At 34.6% G+C, this 24,821-nt stretch overlaps 1 protein-coding gene and 1 non-coding gene across 2 annotated transcripts; one reads left to right on the top strand and one right to left on the bottom strand.

Moving 5' to 3' along the window:
• Positions 1-2,142: 2,142 nt before the first annotated feature.
• On the bottom strand, positions 2,143-2,249 carry LOC121216649 (small nucleolar RNA R71). Its single transcript, XR_005912830.1, has one exon. It is a non-coding gene; the product is annotated as a small nucleolar RNA R71 (small nucleolar RNA).
• Positions 2,250-20,222: 17,973 nt separating this feature from the next.
• Positions 20,223-23,706, top strand: LOC107899414 (calcium-dependent protein kinase 1). The gene is made up of 7 exons (XM_016825117.2): positions 20,223-20,746; positions 21,413-21,556; positions 21,678-21,830; positions 22,284-22,399; positions 22,561-22,728; positions 22,929-23,153; positions 23,325-23,706. The coding sequence occupies exons 1-7, from the start codon at positions 20,437-20,439 to the stop codon at positions 23,427-23,429; spliced, it is 1,221 nt and encodes a 406-aa protein (XP_016680606.2). The 5' UTR covers positions 20,223-20,436; the 3' UTR covers positions 23,430-23,706.
• Positions 23,707-24,821: the final 1,115 nt, after the last annotated feature.

Genomic DNA, 24,821 nt, shown 5'->3' with positions numbered 1-24,821 from the left:
TATAATTCATTTTAATTATAATCCAATTTATTTTGGGTTAAAAAAAATTTATCAATTAATTATAAAAAAAGGCCCAACTGTGCAAACTGATCCAATTGAGCAACTGGGCTGCTCAAACCTGTCCAACATGCTGACCCAATCAGCTTATTTAGCTGATTATTTGGCTTGCAAAATAGCCCTTGAATCTTCCTTAAAATTGCATTCAAACCCCTCTACTATTCAAGCCTTTGTAGATTTGCCCCTAGCTAAATTTAGCAAGTTTGAAAGCTTCAAACTTGCCACATGTGTGGCTGGCCACGGGGGGAGTCTATGGCTGCTGATTTTTTCTAATTTTATGAGCCTTCTCAACCTATAAATACCCCCTTAGCTTCTCATTTCAAACACACCTCTCATCCTTTTGTTCTTCACTTCCCTCTCACTTTCTCTCTTCAAAACCCCTTTCTTTATTCTTCTTTTTCCCTTCCATTCCCTTGCCGATTTACCCTCTTGGAAAAGATCCTTTCAACCATCATTGAAAGTAGCATTCAAGTGCTCATAGAATCCTCGGTTCAACAAGAACAAGTGGAGAAGGAGGAGTGGAGCAAACTAGTCAAGCCTCGAGAAATAACAGATTTGATTCTAGTTCCCTATCCTTTAATTTTTATTGTTGTTGTTATGAACACATCTATGAATACTTTTTATGTTGATATGTTTAATTCAATTAATATGGTTTTAATTTAATTTGTGTTAGGTTGATTGCATTTCGTCCACTTAAGTTATTAAAATTGTGTTTGTGTTGTTATAGGCCTTGGTAAGTTGTTTGATTAAGTAAAATCATGATTAAGTTATTCTTGCATTATAATTGTAAGGTAACTAATGAATTAATTATTTAATCATGCTAAAATTGTAATTAATTGACACAATACTTAATCAGTGCATGTTTAATCTTCTAAGGTAGTCGAGGGTTAAATTAGCGACGATATTAGACGGTACATTAGCCTTGCATGACTTTCAAGATTATTGTAACTAAATTGTTTTAAGGTAGGAATACATTGTTACTTCACATAATCTTTTACATGCTTATGAATATTGATTAATTGTTTGAATTGGCATTGGAAAATGTTCAAGAGATTAGTTAATTTAATAAGTATGTATGAGCAGTAGTTAGTAAGTTACTGAGTTGCTGTGAATTTATTCATAACAACATGAACATCAATTTAGTAATTCTAAGTTAAGAAATGTAATTAATCTAACACAATTATGTCTTCTTGATTAAAATCATCTTTTGAAATCGTGCATTGGAACTTTTATTTTTATTTTATTTTACATAGTTAAATTTTAGTTTTTAATCACTTTCTCAAAATCAAAATATTTTTCTTCGCCAAAGTGTTTTTAATTGCATTCATAAATAATTCTTTTCACAGTCTCTATGGGTACGATAACTCGACATTTACTTGTCACTTTATTACTTGTTGTGATTGTGTACACTTGTACATTTCCATTGTTCCAAGTTTTTGGCGCCATTGCCAAGGATTGTTTTTAAAAGTCATTATTTGTGAATTTGCATTTTGGTTTATTTTTCTGTTCAATTTTAACTTAATTAATTTTTTCTGTGTTGTTTCATGTGTTTATGAGTATTGATCAAATTATCAATTTACTCCCCATATACCCTGAGATTGAAATAACTTTTCGACAAAGAAGAAGACAAACAAGTTAGAGAAAGGCCAAAGAGATGAACTATGAAAACCCGAATCAAATAAACGGAGCAAATCGTGCTCAAAATCCCATCTTTATTGAGATGATAGGGATAGAGCTCTAAGACAGTATGTCGTGCAAATGTTTCATGATCTTAATCCGTGTAGTAGAAGACCCAAATTGAGGCACAACAAGCCAGTCATGTTCTAGATGCTTCAGACAGTGGGCCAATTCAGTGGAATGCCTACCGAAGATCCTCACATTCACTTAAGACTGTTTATAGAGGTGAGCAATTCTTTCAAGTTAGTTGGAGAACCCGAAGATGCACTACGATTAAAATTGTTCCCATATTCGCTAAGGGACAAAGCCCAAGCTTGGTTGACCTCATTGCCACCAAATTCCATTTCCACATGGCAAGAGTTAGCAGAAAGATTCCTCATGAAGTATTTCCCACCTAGTAAGAATGCTATGTTGAGGAACAGGATCAATGCTTTCCAACCAATGAATGATGATTTCTTGTATGAGGCATGGGAAATGTATAAAAAATTATTACAGAAGTGCCCTCATCATAGAATCCCTCATTGCATCCAACTTGAGACGTTCTATAATGGTCTCAATGCTCACACAAGGATGGTAGTGGAAGCTTCTGCTAATGGTGCTCTCCTTTCTAAGTCGTATAAGGAGGCCTATGAAATCATTGAGAGGATTACCAGTATCAATTATCAATGGACAACCAATCGAACAACATCAGGAAGACAAGTCGTTGGAGTACATGAAGTGGACACCCTCACTTCACTTGCATCTCAAGTATCTTCAATTTCCTTAATGCTTAAAAATTTTACCACTAATGGGTTTAATAGTTTTGTAGCTCAGCCACCCAATCAATTTGAAAATATAGCCTGTGTTTATTGTGGGGAAGGAAATTTGTTCGAAGAATGTCCATCAAACCCAGAATCCGTGTCTTACATGGGTAATCAGAACTAGCATCAAGAAAGGTAAGGACTACAATCCAATTTTTATAACCTATCTTGGCGAAACCACCCTAATTTCTCTTAGAGTAACGAGCTAGACCCAGTAACACTTATGCCCAACCTAGACCAACCCAGCCACCTATTTTTACCCAACAAGTTCAGAAGCAACCTCAAGCTGAAACTTCCAATGGCTTAGAAAACCTGTTGAAGGCATACCTAGTAAAAAATGATACCTTAATCCAAAGCTAAGCAGCCACATTGAAAACCCTGAAAAACCAAATGGGTCAGCTTGCCATTGAACTTAGAAAGCATCCACAAGGTGTTTTGCCTAGTGATACGGAGAATCCAATAAATTCGAGGAAGGAGCATTGTAAACCATTGACATTGAGGAGTGGAAAGACATTAGAGCCAAACACTATCGAAGTTGAAGAAAATTCAGCTGGTGTTCGAGACTCAGTGGAAGTTCAACCGAGTGTTGAAATTCCAATTTCACCGAAACTAGAATCTGCGAAATCCAATAAGATAGCTTCTGAACAAGTCAATTCTAATAAACTAACAACTTCATTAGATACAGAATTACCATAGAAGATGAATCAACCAGTTCCAGTAAAGAATCCTCCACCACCCTACCCTCAAAGACTTCAAAAGCAGAAATAGGAAGTCCAGTTCAATAAGTTTTTAGACGTACTCAAGTAACTTGATATCAACATTTCGTTGGTAGAAGCATTTGAACAAATGCAAAATTACATCAAATTCATAAAGGATATCCTGTCCAAGAAATGGAGACTTAGAGAATTTGAGACGGTAGCCTTAACGAAGGAATGCAGTGCATATCTTCAAGATAAACTACCCCCAAAGTTGAAAGATCATGGATGTTTTACCATACTTTGTAACATTGGAGCAACGTATTGTGGTAAGGCATTATGCGATTTGGGTGTGAGCATCAACTTGATGCCCGTGTCCATATTTAGAAAATTGGCGATAGGTGAAGTTAGACCTATTACAGTTACATTTCAATTAGCAAATTGATCCTTATCACATCTAGAAGGAAAAATCGATGATGTATTGGTATGTGTAGACAAATTTATTTTTACTGCTGACTTTGTTATTCTGGACCTTAAAACAGATAAAGAGGTGTCAATCATCCTAGAAAGACCTTTCCTATCAACTGGAAGGACCCTTATCGATGTGCAAAAGGGTGAGCTTACTATGCGTGTTCAGGACGACCATGTAACATTTAATGTTTTTAAGTCTATGCGATTTCTTGACACACTTGATGATTGTTCTATAGTGTCCGATTTAGAGGAACTAATCATAGAAAAGGAACTCAACTATGTTGAGAAGCAGTTGGAGCAAATTTTGATGTCAGACCCTCCAAGTGATGAAGAGGGAGAGGAATACTTACCTTTGCTAGAAGCTAAGCAAATGGGATTTAATCCGCAATCCCACTTTGAATATTTGGAGTTAGAGAATAGGGATTATGCCCAACCAAAATTTTCAATTGAGGAGCCACCTAAACTAGAACTGAAGGTACTTCCCTCACATTTAAAATATGTTTAGGTAACACTTCTACTTTGCCTATGATTGTTTCAGCAAAATTGACTGTAGAGCAAAAAGAGAAACTCATCATAGTGTTGAAAAAATTCAAGAAGGCTATTAGATGGATCATAGCCGATATTCATGGCATTAGTTTGTCTGTGTGCATGCACAAGATCATCCTAAAAGATGGCCAAAAAGTGACGATTAATGGACAACGAAGATTGAACCCCATCATGAAGGACGTGGTAAAGAAATGAATCATTAAGTGGTTAGATGCGGGTATAATTTACCCCATCTCAGATGGTTCATGGGTAAGTCCGGTCCAGTGCGTGCCAAAGAAAAAAGGTATTACGGCCGTTGAGGATGAGAATAATGAGTTGATACCGAATAGAACGGTTATGGGACGAAAAATTTGTATCGATTACCGGAAGCTGAACAAGACGACTAGGAAAGATCATTTTCCTTTGTCGTTCTTGGACTAGATGCTGGATACACTTGCTGGGAGAGACTATTACTATTTTCTCGATGGATACTTGAAGTATAATCAGATTACAGTAGCACTAGAGGATTAACAGAAAACAATGTTCACATGCCCGTACGGTACATTTGCATTTAGATACATGTCATTTGGTTTATGTAATGCACCTGTTACATTTCAAAAATGTATGATGTCTATTTTCAGTGATATGGTTGAAAAGTATTTGGAAGTGTTTATGAATGATTTTTTAGTATTCAGAGATACATATGATGATTGTTTAGCCAATCTAGCCAAGGTACTAAGGTGATGTGAAGAAACAAACCTCGTACTCAACTGGGAAAAGTGTTATTTCATGGTACGAGAAGGTATTGTTCTAGGGTATTAGATAACGAGACATGGAATCGAGGTAGATAAAGAAAAGGTAGATGTTATTAAGAAACTCCCACCTTCAACATCTGTAAAGGGTGATAGGAGCTTTTTGGGCCACACTGGTTTCTGTTAAAGTTTATCAAAGACTTCTCCAAAATTGCTAAACCCTTATGCAAATTATTGGAGAAGGACACGATGTTCAACTTTAATGAAGAGTGCTTAAGAGCTTTCAATGATTTGAAGAGTCGGTTAGTTTCAGCACCCATCATCGTTACACCAGACTAGGATTTGCCATTTGAACTGATGTGTGACTCAAGTGACTTAGTGATAGGAGTTATGATGGGCCAGTGAAGGAACAAAGTTTTCCATTCCATCTTCTATGTAGGTCGGGCTTTGATAGTAGCTCAATTGAATTATACGGTAACAGAGAAAGAGTTACTTGCTATTGTGTTTGCTTTTGACAAGTTTCGATCTTATATTGCAGGTACCAAAGTGACTGTTTATACGAGTCATTTGACAATTAAGTATTTACTTGCCAAGAAAGATGCCAAGCTGAGATTGATTCGATGGGTACTTCTACTCCAAGAGTTCGATCTAGAAATTCAAAATCGAAAAGGGGAAAAAAGTTAAGTAGTAGACCACTTGTCCAGATTGGAGCCGGAAGAAGGGAATTCTCCACTTATACCCATTCATGAGACATTCCCAGATGAACACATACTGAAGGTAAATAATGTCCATAATACCCCTTGTTTTGTTGATATTGCTAACTATTTAGCTTGTGGTTTGATGTCGATTGATAAGACTTATCATCAAAAGAAAAAGTTTTTTCACGATGTGAAGTACTTCATGGAAAAACCATATTTGTTTAAAAAGTATACAGATCAAATGATCAGGAGATGCGTGGCAGAAGATGAAGTACATAAGATTCTATATCATTGCCACAGAACTTCGAGTGGGGGACACTTCGGAGGTACACGTACTACAGTCAAAGTATTGCAAGCCAATTTCTTTTGGCCAACGCTATTCAAAGATGCGCATGCTTACGTAAAGAGTTATGATCGATGCTAGAGGGTTGGAAACATTACCAATAGAAATGAGATGCCCCAAACAAACATCATTGAGGTAGAATTATTCGATGTTTAGGGTATTGACTTTCTCAGTCATTTCCCTCTATATTTTGGTCACAAGTACATATTGGTAACAGTAGACGGGTTGAGGCCGAGGCATATTCGATGAACAATGCTAAGGTTGTGATGAAGGTTTTGCAGAAGCATGTGTTCACAAAGGTTTGGAACCCCGAGAGCTATCATCGGTGATGAAGGGTCCCATTTTGTGAACAAATGGTTGAAATGGTTACTCGACAAACATGGAGTGAAGCACAAGGTTGCCACAGCTTACCATTCGCAGACAAATGGGCAAGCTGAACTGGCAAACAAGAGATCAAAGGCATACTCGAAAAGGTAGTTTGCCTAAACTGACGAGATTGGTCCAAAAGACTGGATGATGTTTTATGGGCCTACAGGACAGCATGCAAGACACCTTTATGTATGTCACCCTATAGGTTGGTCTTTGGTGAAGTCTGTCATCTGCCATTGGAGTAAGAACACAAAGCTTACTAGGCTTTCCAACAACTCAACTTGGATTTTAAGCTTGCTAAAGAGAAACCAATGCTTCAACTTAATGAGTTAGAGGAGTTCCGAATGTTTACAAGAATGCCAAACTATTCAAGGAAAGACTGAAAAGATGGCATGACAAGCACATTCAAAATTGAGAATTTGAAACAGGTCAGCAAGTTTTGTTATTCAATCCAAGATTAAGGTTCTTTACAGGTAAGTTAAAATCACGTTGGTACGGTCCATTTACGATTCACAAAGTTTTCTCATATGGAGTTGTCAAACTTCAAGGTAAGGGAGGTAATTTTCGAGTTAATGCTCAGTGCTTAAAACATTACTAGGGGGATAAAATTGAGCGGGATACAGTCTCGTTCATTTTATCAGATATTTAATTTTTCTTATTTTCATTTTAAATAAATGATTTAAGGTATATTTTTTGGATTAGTATGTTTAAATAAATTCTGTCTAGGAGATTGGAACTTAAGCGGGATCGCTTGTGACCCCTCCAAATCTTCCCTAGGAATTGATTTTAACATAATCTTCTGAGAAATTATTCCCTAAATGGAAAAGTAAATTTTTAGTTTTTCAAATAAAAGGGCCAATTTTGATCCAAGTTTTAATTGCAACTCAATTTTCAAATTTTCTTTTAATTCTAGATACTTAATTGAACTATTTTCAAAATTTGGTTGCTCTTTTTGTAAATATTAAAAATTAGATGTCACTTTTTGTAAATATTTTCAAAGGCATCTAAAATAACTATTTTTAATTTAATTTAATAAATAAGATGATAATAACTAGTATATACTTATATTTATTATAATATATCTTAATTATTATCAACTTTATATAGAATTAAGATTAGTTTAAATTTGATCATATTTTAATTAATAGCTTTTATTTCAATAAATTAATAACCAATAATAATTTAATATGCATTATATTAATTATTAATTTTTTTTAACTTTGTGTATAATTAGAACTTATAATATTTTAACTATTAAATTGTTTTAAGAATTCTAATTGAACTCCTATCCTCTTCACTATAAATTCCACCAACCATCTCCATCATTCACCATCCATTAAACCAACCTCTATTTACCCATTCCACCATTGATCCTAGCATCCAAAAACTACCAAGTGCCGCAGCTACTAACCACCAGCAGTAGCACCGCCCAGCAGCCCTATTTGGCCAGCAGCTCCACACGCACGCTACTGTTTCTGCTCACGCTAAGCCTGCCCCCAGCTCCAGCTTACGTGCGCCAATGCACTAGCCCTACTACTCACCTGACTTGCTGCCAACTGTCCGCACATCTGCTCACACCAAGGTCGTGCGCTGCTGCCATTCCTTCCTTGTGCCATGCGCACCCTTGCACAACCCAAACACCCTTGTCAAATTTGCACAACACTTCCACCACATTTAGCCGATAACCTTTCCAACCATCCCTCAGTTAAATTTTTTTGCTTCTAATTTTATTTATTGAGTTCTTAATTTCTATATAAAGGTGGTAAGACAAATTTTTCTCCTAAATTTCAATTTTCTTTAATTATTTAATTTTTCAATTTATTGAATTGTTAATATTTTATACTAATTAAATTTATGAGAAAATATTTGTTTCCATCTTATGTTTAGGTTAATCATGCCTCGCAAGAGAACTCGTGCCTCTGTCCAAATTGACGAATCCCAAAACAAATTTTACTGTGAATAAGCCAAAGCAAGATACGAAAGTGTCTTCAAGAATCAACAAATGCACCCAGAAAAAGGCTTTACATTGAAAGAAAGTAATTATATTGATTTTGTGGCGCGCATTCAACAAATTGCTAAAGCTCTAAATTGGGACTTGTTTTGCGAGAAATACTGAGTGCATATGAGAAATTAGTTCGTGAATTTTATGCAAATTTGATCTCAAGCGAATTGACGGAAGTCTCTGTCCGAGGAATCAAGGTACCAATAAGCTCAACCGCTATTAATGAATTATTTGAATTACTTGATTTCGAAGACGATGAATATTCTTCCTTGATGAGAAATATTGAGCCTGAAAATCTGCAAGAAATTCTCGAGGAACTTACAGTTCCAGGTTCTAAGTAGATTGTGTCAAAAGCAAGGAATTCACACTTGTCACAAAGAATATTTGACACCACTAGCGAAGGTATGGTTCTATTTCATTCGATTCAACCTTATGCCTATTACACATGGGACTACAATTTCATTAGAGTGAATAGTCTTGTTATACTCGATTTTAACTGCAAAGAACATTGATGTGGGAAAAATCGTTCTGAGAGAAATGTTGAATTATACCACTAGACGTTCTGGCCTAGCTTACTTTCCTTTTACGATAACAATTTTGTGCTTGAAAGCTAAAATTCTTACAAATGTAAAGAAGACAGGTTATAGCCAGGGCATAATCACATATTGGGACTTCTACTGAATAGCTGGAGACTCTGTTATCCAACAACTAGTTGAAGAGAGCAAGGATCCCAATTAAGAAGAAGAAAATCTTATAGAGGTCGAACCAATGCAGTCAGTTGAAATCCATGATAAGGTAGAACTAATGGAACCAACAAACGAACCTGACATGACAACCTCAATGTTCAAAACTCAATCACCTCGCCCAGATCTTTCAGATGAGCTGCCAAATTTGATGGACATAATGCAACTTATATAGTGGCAACAACAAGTTTACTGGAGATATTCAAAAATATGGGATGACTCAATGAGAAGCGCTCTTACAAAAATATTCACTGACCCGTTTATTTTTGTACCTGAGTTTCCAGATTTTATATTTGAACCATGGAGTCCACTATCGAAGAGGGAAAGAAGCGATTCATGCAAAAAAAAGATGATGGAGCAAAAGATGAGTCAGATTCTGAGGGACCTGTAAATAAATAAGAAAGGGGGGATCTTTACCTTATGTTATTTTCTTTCCTAGGTTATTTTAGGATTAAGATCTATTAGGATTTTTAATTTTTTGCATAATAAAACAAGAGGTGGAAATCATGAACAAAAATGAACAAGTTTTTATAATAAGAAGTGTGACAATAGATATAATTGGATCTAGAAAGAGCTTGGTACTTAAGTAGTCAAATTGACTCACCTCCTCTTTTCTAGAGTCCTACCTAGTGTATAGTATTTATTCACTTCTAACAATGAGGACATTATTCATCTTAAGGTGGGGGACCGAAAAATTGAAATTATTTCCTCCCAGAATAAAACTTCTTTTAATTATGATTAGGTTATATTTTGTTCAAAAATTTGAATTTTGTTAAGTATGTTAAACTTCAATATGAATAAAGTTCTATTATTTCAAATAATTATTATGTCAGCTGAATTATGACATAAATGTACTCTTAATAAAGTATGTAAATCATACCATAAAATTTTATTTCCTTAGGAAAGCTAAGCATGCATGAAAGTTTAAGTCTCTAGAAATGACTTAGTAATTTCTTGAGGTGAAATCCTAAGAAGCATGAAATGTTGAAAATGATTTAGGCAACTTTTGTTTGAACCGTTTGAGCCTTTCAAGCCAACCTTAATAATTTTTTTTTGAAACCCAACTTTGAGATTATATGGCCTAATTTTATTTGAACCTTTGCAATATTTAGCCATCGCTTTTCTCTTAACTATTTTTTATCCCAAACACTAGACTCAGAACTATTCAAAATATTTTTTGAAAATAAGTTTGGAGGAGTTGAAAATAAGTATCAAATAATCAAAAAAATTTGTAGTACATACAGTAAAATGCTCGTGAAAAAAAAAGAAAAAAAAGAGAGGAGCATATGTACTTGAAAGAAAATAAATGTACAAAAGAGCATGTGAAAGTAAAATAAGTTGGTGTATTGGAGGTAAATATTTCGAAGGTCCGATTGAAGCTGAGTCTAGGGTTTTAAGCCTAAATTTATCGATCTTTTACCTACCCTACCCTAGCCACGTTACAACCTGTTTAAAAGACCTATTTATTCAAATTTCTGTGCTACCTACATTAGTGGAGAGAAATTTCTATGTTCAACATATGAAGACATAAATTAAACTTAATAATTGAAGCTTAATCTTGAATAAGGAAACAAAATCAAATTGGTATGGATTTAATATGTCTTTATTGAGTAGGCATTTAGTCTATTTTTGCTATCATAATAATAATTGAGATTAATTTGAATGATATGTATACTTAAGTAACAAAAATATCAAATTTCTTGTTCTTGAGCATAAATATACTAAATTCATAATTTTGTGAAGAATGTTTTTCTGAAAGAATTTTTCAAAGGTGTTTCCGAGAAATTTTTTTCAATTTGTACATTACTTTGGATGAGCAATGAATTAAGTTTAGGGTGTGGAAACATGAAAATATACACACTTTTTCATGCCCTTTTTAACTTAAATTCATGCAATTTCATAGTAATTATTGTCGAAAAATATATAATAATTATAAAATATTTAAATTGTACTTAAATTATTAACATGTTGAATTTTAATTAATTTTATAATAAATTTTGATTTATTTTCGATAGATTCGCACAAAGGGCGAAAATTGGCTCAGCAGACACTATTAGAAGCGCAAAACCGAGAAATGATTTTTGAAGCATCGAGGCGAATTAATTTTTCAGCTTAAGACGGTCCAAATTATGAATATTAATTCATAATATAATTAATTTTAATTATAATCCAATTTATTTTGGGTTAAATAATTGTTATTAATTAATTATGAACATAGGCCCAATTGTGCTAAACTGAGAGACTGATCTAATTGAGTAATTGGGCTGCCAAAACCCGTCCAACATGCTGCCCCAATCAGCTTATTTAACTGATTACTTGGCTTGCAAAATAGCTCTTGAAGCTTCCTTGAAATTGCATTCAAACCCCTCCATTATTCAAGCTTTTGTAGATTTGCCCCTAGCTAAATTTAACAAGTTTGAAAGCTTCAAACTTGCCACATGTGTGGCCGGCCACGGGGGGAGTCTATGGGTGATGATTTTTTTCTATTTTTAGCAGTCTTATCAACCTATAAATATCCCCCTTGGCTGCTCATTTCAAGCACACCTCTCATCCTTTCATTCTTCACTTCTCTTTTACTTTCTCTCTTCAAAACCCCTTCCTTTGTTCTTCTTTTTCCCTTCCATTCCCTTGCCGATTTACCCTCTTGGAAAAGAGCCTTTCAACCACAGTTGGAGGCATTATTCAAGTTATCGTAGAAGCCTCGGTTCAACAAGAACAAGTGGAGAAGAAGGACTGAAGCAAACTAGTCAAGCCTTGGAGAAACAACGAATTTGATTCTAGTTCTCTATCCTTTAATTTTTATTGTTGTTGTTATGAACACATCTATGAATACTTGTTATGTTGATATGTGTAATTTAATTAATATGGCTTAAATTTAATTCGTGTTAGGTTTATTGCATTTTGTCCACTTAAGTTATTAAAATTGTGTTTGTATTGTTATAGGCCTTGGTAAGTTGTTTCATTAAGTAAAATCATGATTAAGTTATTCTTGCATTATAATTGTACGGTAACTAATGAATTAATTATTTAATCATGTTGAAATTGCAATTAATTGGCACAATACTTAATCAGTGTATGTTTAATCTTCTAAGGTAGCTGAGGGTTAAATTACCGACGGTATAGATGGTACATTAGCCTTGCATAACTTGTAAGATTATTGTGATTAAACTATTTTAATGTAGGAATACATTGTTATCTCACTTAATCTTTTATGTGCTTATGAAGATTGATTAATTGTTTGAATTGTCATTGGAAAATGTTCAAGAGATAAGTTAACTAATGAATTAAGTTATTCATTAGTTATTCTTGCATTATAATTGTAAGGTAACTAATGAATTAATTATTTAATCATGTTGAAATTGCAATTAATTGGCACAATACTTAATCAGTGTATGTTTAATCTTCTAAGGTAGCTGAGGGTTAAATTACCGACGGTATAGATGGTACATTAGCCTTGCATAACTTGTAAGATTATTGTGATTAAACTATTTTAATGTAGGAATACATTGTTATCTCACTTAATATTTTATGTGATTATGAAGATTGATTAATTGTTTGAATTGTCATTGGAAAATGTTCAAGAGATAAGTTAATTTAATAAGTATGTATGAGCAGTAGTTAGCAAATTACTGAGTTGCTGTGAATTTATTCGGAACAAAATGAACATGAGTTTAGTAATTCTAAGTTAAGAAATATAATTAATCTAACAAAACTGTGTCGTCTTGATTAAAATCATCTTTTGAAATCGTGCATTGGAACTTTTATTTTATTTTATTTTACTTAGTTAAACTTTAGTTTTTAATCACTTCCTCAAGATCAAAATATTTTTCTTCATTAAAGTGTTTTTAATTGCATTCATAAATAATTCTTTTCACAGTCCGTGTGGGTACAATAACTCGACATTTACTTGTCACTTTGTTACTTGTTGTGATTGTGTACACTTGCACATTTTCATCGTTGCAGACATAAAACTCACCTGACTTGGTACCACCAGGAGAGGCATAATGAATTTTAACCTTCTCACAATTGTTTTCTGTTATGATCTTATACGCCATAGAATATAAACTAATCGGTCTATATTGACTCAAATTTTTTAGTTTGTCCACTTTTGGGAGAAGGACCAACACAGTATTATTAATCATTGGGTCCAAAGGTTTCCCTTCAAAAGCTTCCAACACCATTTTATAAACCGAGTCTCCAACAATATCCAATTGACTTTTTGCATGCAAATCGTCCTTTCTGGGGGCTTTTAATGGAGCCATAGATTCCAATGCCGCATTTACTTCATCTTTTATGATTCTCGATTCCAAAGCCTCCTTAATAGACACCGATAATTCTTCAAAGTACCCATAATCGATAGCCTATCACAATCGGTACCATCCATCAAACACAACTCTTGAAAGAAACCTCCCCCATACCTTACTTTGGCTAGTCATATATCTAGACACTATTATTCACTATTTATTTATTTTTCATTTTTCTCTCCTCTCCTCTCTTGTCGTCCACGACATTGCTCCTCCCTCATTTCTCTCATTTTTCTTCCATTTCAGCATCTATGACACCCATTTCTCTTCCACTCCTCCACCACACAAGGCCACTACACCACCGTCCCTGTCGCGTCGTTGCACCACCGTCCCTGTCGCGTCGTTGCACCACTGCTGCATTGCTACCGCCGGTCATTCCCCAAAACTCTATTTTTTTTTCTTTTCTTTTCCTCTTCTCATAATCCATTACTATTCATCCCAAATCTAATTTTTCATATCTGTTTTATGGATTATTCCCAACCGATTTTTCTGACTTTTATTTATTATTTTAGTGCAAAATCCTCCACTCTAGTTGACTTTTCAAGATTTATTGTCGAGCCCTTTTTCTCTGCTAATATGTAAGTATGGAAAATCCTTCGTTCATAAATCTCTCTTTCGTATTATTATTTCGATTAAGATGATTCTAATGATTTGTTTATCATACATTCATGAAGTGTTATTCAAAATCCTGGAATTGCGTTCCAATTTTTAAAAGGGTGCGTTCTGGCGAATAATAGTGTAAGTATTTTGCCAAATCGTTAAATCAAGGATTATTTATTTATTAATCCATACTAACACATGCCTTGGTTGAAACTGTAGTGACTCAAGAATTAAACTCCCCCTTTCGAAGTAGAATCGAGATTTGTGCAATCGGACCTATAGGGTGGCGGGACCTAATTGATTTAAATAAATAATAATATAATTAATCATCATAAAATGTTTATATTTGAGAAATATTTAATTGATGTTTAAATAAGATTCTGAAATGTGATATTGGGAAAATACATTATGCATTCATAAGGATTGATAAAATCCGATAAAAGAGGATTCCATGTAAGTGTTTCCAAAACTTTAGATCTGTGTTGATTGATATGTGATTTGGTGATTTTTCTGTTAAATGTGATAATATGTGGTTCCTAATACTCATGATATGTGATATATGGCGATCTGATTATGTATGAACAATAAACATGATATTGAGTTATCGATATTCTGATTCTCATATTAAATATGTTAATATTTTATTATTTTTATTCGCATGTTAAGCATGCTATTATTCTGATTTTGACTCGCATGTTAAGCATGCCATTATTTCTGATTCTGATTCGCATGTTAAGCATTCCACTGTATTAAGCCGTAATGAGATCTGATTCACATGTAAAGCATGCCTACTGAAATCTATTTTGTATGCCATATGACATGTATAGGGTTGGGATAATGTGTGTAAAGGAAGTATCTGGCAATTTAATTGCATATTGATATTAGTAAGCCATCGTTGTCGGGCAACTTGGGGTGTTGGGTCATCATTTCCAGGCAACTCAGGCTGACTTAATTGGCGGTATACCCGCAATATTCTACATATGACAGTATATCTACAATTATTTGGTGGCTCGACCATAATATTCTGTTTCTGGCAGCTTAACTGTACTATCTAGTAGCTTGTCTAAATTATTGGTGTTTTATTGGATGGATGAGTTCTGGGGAACTCATTATGGTGTGTAGCGGAGATGGGTAGGATCTGTTTTTTGGAAAAAAAAGTTGCATTGACATCATCATTATGCATTCTGATATATGTGATTCTGTGACTGAATATTTTGTATGTTTCTTATATGCTTAAACTGATGTTGTTATATGATAAATTCTATTATTATGATTTGTAACCCACACTAGGCTTTTTACGCCTAAACCCAGACTAGCTAATGTAATCTCTACAGGTTACCAATAACACTAGGACATGTGGCACTTTGGGATTGCAACCCGCCATATGTAGCCAACAATGTCTCCCAAATCTAGGAACTGAATCTCTCTCTTTCTTCTCTACCTTCAACCTTAAATCTTCCTTCTTTGCCTACCCTTTAAACCACGGTCCACAATGGCTCTTTACCTTGCATCAAGCTAGGTGAATCGTCGGAAGCCGTTTTGATCCTCCTTTGTTGAATCCTACCCTCAACAATTTCCAATTTTTATGTTTTTGTATTTAATAAACTGATTAGTAGTAAAGTCCTTAAAATAATATGATTATTTTGAAACTACCCTTAGTCGAGTATTATTTTGGGTGGGACAACAATAATACATTGAAACTAATGTGTGTTTGATTGATGACAAGATGCTGTCATAGATATGGGATATCAATACAACACATGGGTACATGTTAACAGAATAGTATACTAGACTGACTCACAATTAGAATGCTTTTAAAATATTATATAATAGCTACAACAATTCTCATAGTGATAATGTTGTACATGAGCTTTTAGACTTGAGGTCATCATACTTCTAACACAAGGAGTCGTATACTTTGATGTAGTCAAACATCTTTTGTATATCACAAATTATGTAGTGGGATATGAGTGATCAAGACATGATTTGTCCCTTTTGTATAATGGGAACAATATCTAGGGCTCATTAATCAAGTGAGACTAAAATTACATGGTCGTACTCAAATGTTTGAAGATAAGATATAGAATTCATTTATTTATTTTAGTCTACTTAGGATTCAAGAAATAAAATATTGGATTGTAGACTTAGAAACATTATCATAAAAAAGTTATACTGGACCGCAACTTTCTGCAACTGGGTAGCAATAATGCATTCCTAGATTTCACTAATTATTTGTAATATTATAGGTGTTTTAATATTTTTGTCAATATTAGAGAATCCTACAGAATTATACCTGTGATTAAAACGATTGAAATCCAAAGAAAGATGACATTGTGTTTGACCTATCTCACCAAGTTAAATTAATTGTAGAAATTTTCATATAATTAATTTAGTTTCACAAGATTAAAAAGTAAATACAATATATGTGCATACTTAAGGCACATATATATGGATGATCCAATTCAAATAATGTGAATTATATTTCTTTTAACCTCTTTGTTTTCCCCTTTCTATTGCTCTTTTCATCCTCTTTTTTTATTTGCTCAACAAAAATTTGTTTAACCCCCGCCCTAAATTTTCCATCACAACAAGCAATTTCCTGGGTTCTCCTGCTTTCTAATGGCTCAAAGCTCAAACATTTATTGCTTTATTCCATAAAAGAGGTTGGAATCTAAAACCCCATTTGGGAGTTTTTGGTATCTCTCCCTATTGGATGAGAAAAAAATCTCACAAAGAACTAAAAAAGGTTCCTCTCTTGAGCCTCACCATTGTAGCAGTTATAATCATTATTTTGATTTTGTTGACTCATTGTTATAAACAAAACCCAGAAAAGAAAACCAAGGGAAAAAACCTAGATGATCAAAGATTAAAGATGCTAAGCTATCTCTTTGAAGATTCAGCTATTCGAGATGAATGTTCGGGAAGAGAGAAAAAAACAAAGGGATGGATAAGGAAGGTTGACATAGTTGATCTCTTGTAAATCAAATGTGAAGAAGATTCAAAGGGAAAAAAAACAGAGGTTTAAAAGAAGAGAAGAAGGCACAAATAGAGGTGCTCATGGGCCGCGCCGGGATCAAAAAAAAATTTCGGCCCGCGTCCTAGGCCCGGACTCTGCCCGGCCCGAAATATGGGCCTGAAATTTTGTCCAGGCCCGGCCTAGGAAAAATTCCTAAGCTCGAGTCCGGCCCGACTCATTTTTTTAATAAACACCAAAATTTTATTTTAAAAATAAAAAATAAAAAAATTATTTTAAAAATATTTTAAAATAAAAAAATAAAAAATAAATATTTATTATATATTCCGGCCGGGCCGGGCCCTGCCAAAAAAGTGGTGCCTGAGGCCCAGCCCGTTTTCTAAACGGGCCTCATTTTTTGCCCAAACCCATATTTTGGGCCTATATTTTTACCCGAACCTTCCCATATTTCGGGCGGACCGTCGGGCCAGGCCGGGCCGGGCCGCCCGGCCCATGAGCACCTTTAGGCACAAGGCTCTTTAATTTTTTTTATAATATTTATAATAGTTTTAGAATTTTTACTACTTTTTTAAAAAGTAATTACTTTTATATTTTTATTTATTTTTAGAGATTTTTATTATTTTTTTAAGAATTATTGCTAAGAAAATTGTTAAAAGTATCAAAATGATATTTTAGTTATAGTTCAATGGTCAAATTAGTTATTAATCCTTTAGATTAATGTATCACGTCATCCCCTTAACAGAAGAGTGATTAAAATGTAACAATTTGATCATGTTAGAAATTATTACGTAAATTTTAAAAGTTAAGTGACTGAAATGTAATTTTAAATAAATTATAGTAACCGTTAGTATAGTTTACTGAATAATTATTTGTAGTTTAGGAGTAATTATTTTAGATAGAGCACATCCAAGTCATGCTCCGAAGGTTGTAGTCGAGGAGGCGGACATTAGGGAAGGCCTATATTGTCGTTATTTGCTTCCACATTGTGGAACGACAACACAGTGATCGACTAATTTGGTATGTGACAACCTAGCGTCGATTGATTAACCGGGCTCATGAATGTTGAGAGTGGTTTGAACACTAGCGTCGAGAATTTATTAAGCAATCCAAGACCATTAGTTTGACATGGATCCCCAATACATGGTTTAATTTAGGGCCAAGGAATTACTATTCTTTTATCGCGACGATGTGTATCCAATTTGCCCAAAGACATCGACATCGAGTAACCATCGAATTTGAAATCAGCAGTTCAAGAGCAAGCACGTGCCACGTCCGTTGATGAGCCTATGCCAAAACTGGCCCATCCTGAGCCAGACATTGGCTGGCAATCGTAGTTCTTGTTGACATTAACCTTGTCAAGGCAGTAGTCATATCCCAAATCCTCTTCAAGTTATTTTTTATTAGAGTTTATATGTTATGTACATTATAGATATTAACTTTTATAAATTTAAGAAAATAGCTATTAACTTAAAAAAACTATTTTACATTATCACTTAAAAATAATTTATTAAAAAATCAAATATTTTTATATTAAATTATTAAAAAAATTAATCCCCCAACGTAGTATCTTATTCTTAATATATATAGAGAGAGAGAGAGAGGTGAATAAAAATAGAGATATAAAGCTATAAAAGACAAAATCTCATTCTGGTTTTCCGACAAGTGATGATGAAATCTGTTTTTACTATTTTAAAATTTTGTTGTCGTCATTCACGTACGTTATAATAATCTCTAATATATAGTTTTATAAAAAAAAGAAAAGAAAAGAAAAAGGAAACAACAAAAACAGAAGGGCTCTGGTGGGGGGTTGATGAATTAGAGCCTCAGCAACCCGGGAACTCAATTGTGCGGGCCGTGAACAAGCTCCAAAAAAACTGGCGATATAAATTACCAAAAAGAATCTCAACCGTCGATCACAATGTTGGGCAACAATCATGCTTTGATAAAATAACGCCTAGATATCTTTCACTGGATCTGAGTCACAGCCTATTAGAACCCAATTAAACGCGTAAAAGATGTTGCATTTGTAACGGAAAAACCTGTCCTCTTCCTTTCTTCATTTTTCTGTTTTCTCTTTTTCTTTCTTTTTTTCCCTCTTGAAAGGGGAGAGAAGAAAAGAAAAAAAAAAAAGAAAAAGAAAGCCGGAAACTTTAGCTCTCTTTGTTTCTTCTTTGATTACATAAATTAATAAAAACCCTAATTAGGAAATCTCAAATCTCATTATATAATACCTTTTCTTTTCTCCATTTCCCTTGGCTTTTTTTAAAAAAAAAAAATTCAAATCATTGTGTTTGGCCATTGTGATTGTTTATTTACATTGGATTCTTGAAGGTTTCTTCTTCCTTGTCTTCTTTTATAACGATCATTGCTAACTGCATATTGAGGAAGGATTTGAGATTAAAGGGTCAAATAAAATTTCATTTTCTTTTTCTGTTTTTTTGATGAAATTGTTTACCATTGAATCATTGGTTTCATTGGGTTTTTCCCAAATTTAAAGGTGCTGAGGGTGGTTTGGATTGGCGAAAGCTCCATTTTGATGGTATTTTTCAGAAGCCAAAACAACAGAACCGTATAAGGATTAAGGAGAAAAGAAAATGGGAGTTTTATAATGTTATGACATTTGGGTGGTTATAGATTTCTTGGATGTTGGGAGAAGGAATTTAGGGTGTGTGGAAATTGAGAGTCGTTTCGGTTTTTCCAGATGGGAAATGTTTGTGCTACATTAGGGATCTGCTCAGTATGCGCGAGTTGTTGCGGTCCTAAACCAGCCGAAGAGGATCAAAAGAAAACCGACAACGAAGGTGAGAAGTCCGAAACTAAAGAAGCCGAAGCTGGCGCCGCAGCTGCTGACGGTGCCGAGGTTCAGAAGGACCCCCCTGAAGAGATGAAGATTGTGAAGGAAGAGAAAGGACCAGGAGAAGAGACCCTAAGCCAAAGGCAAAAATCAAAGGTTACCCAAAGACAACAATCGTCTATGACGAGGCAACAATCAATGTCAATGTCCACGCCTATGCAAAGACAACAATCAACCCTCCAAAGACAACAATCAAAGGTTACCCAAAGGCAACAATCTAAGGCTCCCCTCAAAGACTTGAATCCAAACCATCACAGGTTGCAGTTGCAGCAGCGACCGCAGCGGTGGCGGGGAAGGAAGAGGCTAAGGCTGATGCTGCGAAACCTCGGAAGCCTCATAATGTGAAGAGGCAATCATGTGCAGGGCTGAAGGTGGATGCTGTGTTGCAAACCAAGACAGGTAATTTGAAGGAATATTATAACTTGGGGAAGAAGTTAGGGCAAGGCCAGTTTGGGACAACTTTTCTTTGTGTGGAGAAAGGTACCGGGAAGGAGTATGCTTGTAAATCTATTGCCAAAAGGAAACTTGTGACTCCAGAAGATGTTGATGATGTCAAGAGGGAAATTCAGATAATGCATCACTTGGCTGGCCACCCTAATGTTGTCACCATCAAAGAGGCTTATGAGGATTCCGTGGCGGTTCATGTTGTCATGGAGCTGTGTGCCGGGGGAGAACTCTTTGATAGAATTGTACAAAGAGGGCATTATTCTGAAAGAAAGGCGGCTGAACTAGCAAGAACGATAGTTGGTGTTGTGGAAGCCTGCCACTCCATGGGAGTAATGCATAGGGATCTTAAGCCTGAAAATTTCCTTTTCGTTAATGAACAAGAGGATTCACCCCTTCAAGCCATTGATTTCGGATTATCGATATTCTTCAAGCCTGGTATGTTCAAAATCCTTGTCTTTTGGTGCTTGATTTTGGTTTATGGTCTTCTATTCTTTACTGAGTCATGACAATTTAACTGCAGAAAAGAATTTCGATATCAATGGAGTTGTCTGCAAGTTATAATTTCACTTTTTTATTGCAAAGGAAAAGGGCATTTCTCAATTAGAAATTATAATATCTTAAAAAGAACTTCATGGATAACAAAATGTTTTATCTTCACATTTACACTAAGAAATCATATTTAAATTGATGTATCGCTTCGAGTGATTATTTATTTTCTGCTAGAAGCAAATTATAACCAACTGAAACTTTATAGGTAAAATTTGAATATGATGTTCAGAATTGTATATGCAGTATACTTTGATGCTAACCGGACGTCAGTTTTTAATTACTTGAACCCAAGGTATAAGATATGGGCATGCGTCCGACATGGATATATTATTTTTTCTTAGGTTTTTAGTATATTTAGAGGATCGTTCTCCAAAACCAATGTTTGAACTTATGTCAGATTGGAAATTTAAGAAAAATAGAGTCCAGATAACATAGGTTAAAAGCCGGTTCATTTACAGGGAAAAACAAATTGGAGAATTCTCCGGAATGTTGTGAACCTGTCTGTGCAATAAGCAATGGTGTTGTTTTCTAATGAAGGTCCTATAATTTCAGGGGAAGTCTTATCTGATGTGGTTGGAAGCCCATACTATGTTGCACCCGAGGTTTTGCAGAAGCATTATGGTCCAGAAGCAGATGTGTGGAGTGCTGGAGTGATCGTTTACATTCTCTTGAGTGGGGTACCTCCATTCTGGGGTGGTAAGAATTCTTCAGATGAGATACCATTTTTGTTTCTGAAAGTTTTGAACTTTGTACTTTGAGCCTTTTTTTCAACATTTGGTCAATTTCTGTGTGTTATTTTTCTTCTTTTTATATACAGAAACTGAACAAGAGATATTTGAAGAGGTTTTGCATGGTGAGCTTGACTTCACATCTGATCCTTGGCCTAACATCTCTGAAAGTGCCAAAGATTTAGTGAAAAAAATGCTTGTCAGAGATGCTAAAAAGCGCATAACTGCACATGAAGTACTGCGTAAGTCTTTTTTCTTTTTGCTTGGGAATAGGTTAATATTATTAAAAACAAAGAGCAGAAACACTGCCGTGTCGATTACAATCTCAGACTAGACTACATATCCCAGCATGGAACAAAGTCATAAACAAGCTGGAATAAGTAATGGATAACTTGGATGTTGATAACATGATTGAGGCTAGCTTTAATTCTCAGTTAATATTTGCTTTTCGATCTTTTTCATGTTTTTCGGTGGTTATAATAGCTTTAGGATAATGTGGGAGGCCATAATTTCATTTCCTACTAATCTAAACCATCATCTTTGTTCACCATTGCTATGGCCAAACTGTTATCAAGGATTCAGATTTTACAGTTGGGGTTTCATAAAATTCTAAGACTATTGCTTTAACAAGATGATTCTTTGGTGTTAGACTATGGAATTTCAGAAAGTTGCTAATTTATTTTGGTTCCTTTCAGGCCATCCTTGGGTACAGGTTGATGGGGTTGCTCCAGACAAGCCACTTGATTCCGTAGTATTAAGCCGCTTGAAGCAATTTTCTGCAATGAACAAGCTAAAGAAAATGGCCTTAAAGGTAAGTTTCTGCCGCTGAGACAACATTGGTCTATAAAACTTCTTAAAAAATATACTAAATGAGTGAAATTCTTTTCAATGCACAAATCTCACCACCTAAAATGGCTTACCCTTGTTCTTAGCTCCTTTTTTATTTCCATTTATTTCAATTTTGCTTTTCAGGTCATTGCTCAGAGACTTTCTGAAGAAGAAATAGCAGGGTTGAAGGAAATGTTCAAGATGATAGACACAGATAACAGTGGTCAAATCACATATGATGAACTCAAAGATGGATTGAAAAGATTTGGTGCAGACCTAGATGAGTCAGAATTCCGTGCTCTAATGCAGGCGGTAAGTTTCATTTCAGTTATTAATATCATGCTTTCATTTTTCATGAAATACTAAATTTCCGAGACTTATATGTAAGTGGATATGATGAGCATACCCATATTCGAAACTTATTCTGGAATCCATGTAATATAGGCCAATTGTACACGACTCCTGATCTAATTAACATCCTTTGATTCTTTCTATTCAATTGGGAATTGCAGGCGGACGTTAATAATAACGGTACAATTGACTACGAGGAATTCGTAGCTGCAACATTGCATCTAAACAAGATTGAGAGGGAAGATAATCTCATGGCAGCCTTCTCGTATTTCGACAAAGATGGCAGTGGCTACATCACTCAAGATGAGCTTCAAAAAGCTTGTCAAGAATTCGGTATTGAGGAAATCCACTTGGATGAAATGATCGGAGAAGTTGATCAGGACAATGTAAGAGTCTCAATATCCCTTCACGCCTGCATATCACTTACTCTTTCATCTCTACAATTTAATATAATACACATCTGAGTTATGATCTATGGGAGAATACTTGAACAGTGGCATTTCTCTTGACCGAATTTCCGGGTTTGACTCACTTGGTATCTTTTACCTTGTCTGCAGGATGGCCGGATAGATTACAATGAGTTTGTGGCAATGATGCAGAAAGGCAACCCTGATCTTGGTAAGAAGACCCTCGGAATTAGAGAGGCATTGCCACCTAGCTGACGAAATACAATCCTTTAGGGCTTTTTCTTTAGTGTTCAATTTTTTTTATTTTCCCCAAAACTCATCAAATTTTGAGGCTGATCAATTCCTTCATTCATTCATTCATTTCATCAGGAAATCCTTCCCTGAGCCCTTATTGTTCCTGAAAATGCATGTACAAATTTTTTAGACCCCTGCTGCATTGACTCATCTTGTTTTCATCCATTTTTATAGTACAAATATAATAAATTTATATATTTATATATAAATATATATATTTATTATAAATTTTAGTTAACTAATTCAATGTTGTGATTTTATTTTAGCCATATAATGGTTTCTTCATCCCTTCTTAAGATGAATATAATAATCTCCACATTGGGTTTTTGTTTCAATTTAAGATTGGATTTGTTTTCCAAATACAGAGAGAATAACGTTTACCTTCATATTTTTTAATATATATTTTTTTGAAAGTTCCTTTTCTTTGAAGTAACTGTGTTATATTTCAAATACAAACAAACTGTAGTCTCTTCAATGTCAGCTTGCTATATATTAATTGTATTTTCTATCCTTTGATGTTGTGAACATATGATACTGATAGATTTTGTACTTGGTATTAACAAAATCAATTAAATTGATGATAAGATATTTCATTTCTGTTTTAAAAGATTGACAATTTTTAGAGAAGCAATCCTAGGCTTTTATACTTGGAGATGATTCACCAGATTAATCGGATGGAACCACAGACTGAAGAGATACCGGAAAATGACTGGAAGGAGATGTGGAGGAAAGCATGTCATCCCAAATTTCTTCCATTTCTCTTACAATTTTATCCATATTTTTTGGCACGAGATTTGGGATTTCAATTGGGTAAGAACTTGAGGTGAACTTTGGGTGGGTTTAGATGGGCGATTGGGTGCGGTGCGGTGCGTTTAGTTTACTTTTTGTCTCACGCTATATTATCGTTATAGTATCTAATCTCACCGCCACCGCTATTTTTACACTAACCGCAGGTAAATGCACCGGCTATCCAAACTCACCCTTTGTAATGATATAGGTTGTTATCTTGTATTTATATGTATATATTAGAGAAGATAAGTCCATACTCTAATAGAAATTAAGTAAATTGATTAAAATTTTATTATATTGTCTATCAAATCCAAATAGGAGGTATATTGTTTAATTCAGCGAGTCGCATCGCGACATTGCGCCCCTATGGCAACCTTACACTTTTTCTAGTTATTTTAACCTTTGAGACCTATTTTGAGTTCAAATTTTTACTGGTACATGCTTCAATAGCACCTCTCATCTGTATCGATTGCCTAGAACGGGAGAGGGATATTACATTCATAATTCTCATATTCAAAATCAAATTATTTCCTTATAGTTTCTCTTTGTCAAACTCATTTCCAA

Source organism: Gossypium hirsutum, chromosome D04 (genome assembly GCF_007990345.1).
Source record: "Gossypium hirsutum isolate 1008001.06 chromosome D04, Gossypium_hirsutum_v2.1, whole genome shotgun sequence".
Lineage (NCBI taxonomy): Eukaryota > Viridiplantae > Streptophyta > Magnoliopsida > Malvales > Malvaceae > Gossypium > Gossypium hirsutum.
Note: the sequence above shows the minus strand (reverse complement) of the source record. Positions and strands in the feature narration are given on the sequence as shown.

Bases quoted from the DNA above. Each gene is read 5' to 3' on its own strand.
- LOC107899414 (XM_016825117.2), top strand. From the start codon at position 20,437: ATGCATCACTTGGCTGGCCACCCTAATGTTGTCACCATCAAAGAGGCT. The intron at 21,831-22,283 runs GTAAGTCTTTTT...GGTTCCTTTCAG, and splicing joins AACTGCACATGAAGTACTGC to GCCATCCTTGGGTACAGGTT. The intron at 23,154-23,324 runs GTAAGAGTCTCA...CCTTGTCTGCAG, and splicing joins GAGAAGTTGATCAGGACAAT to GATGGCCGGATAGATTACAA.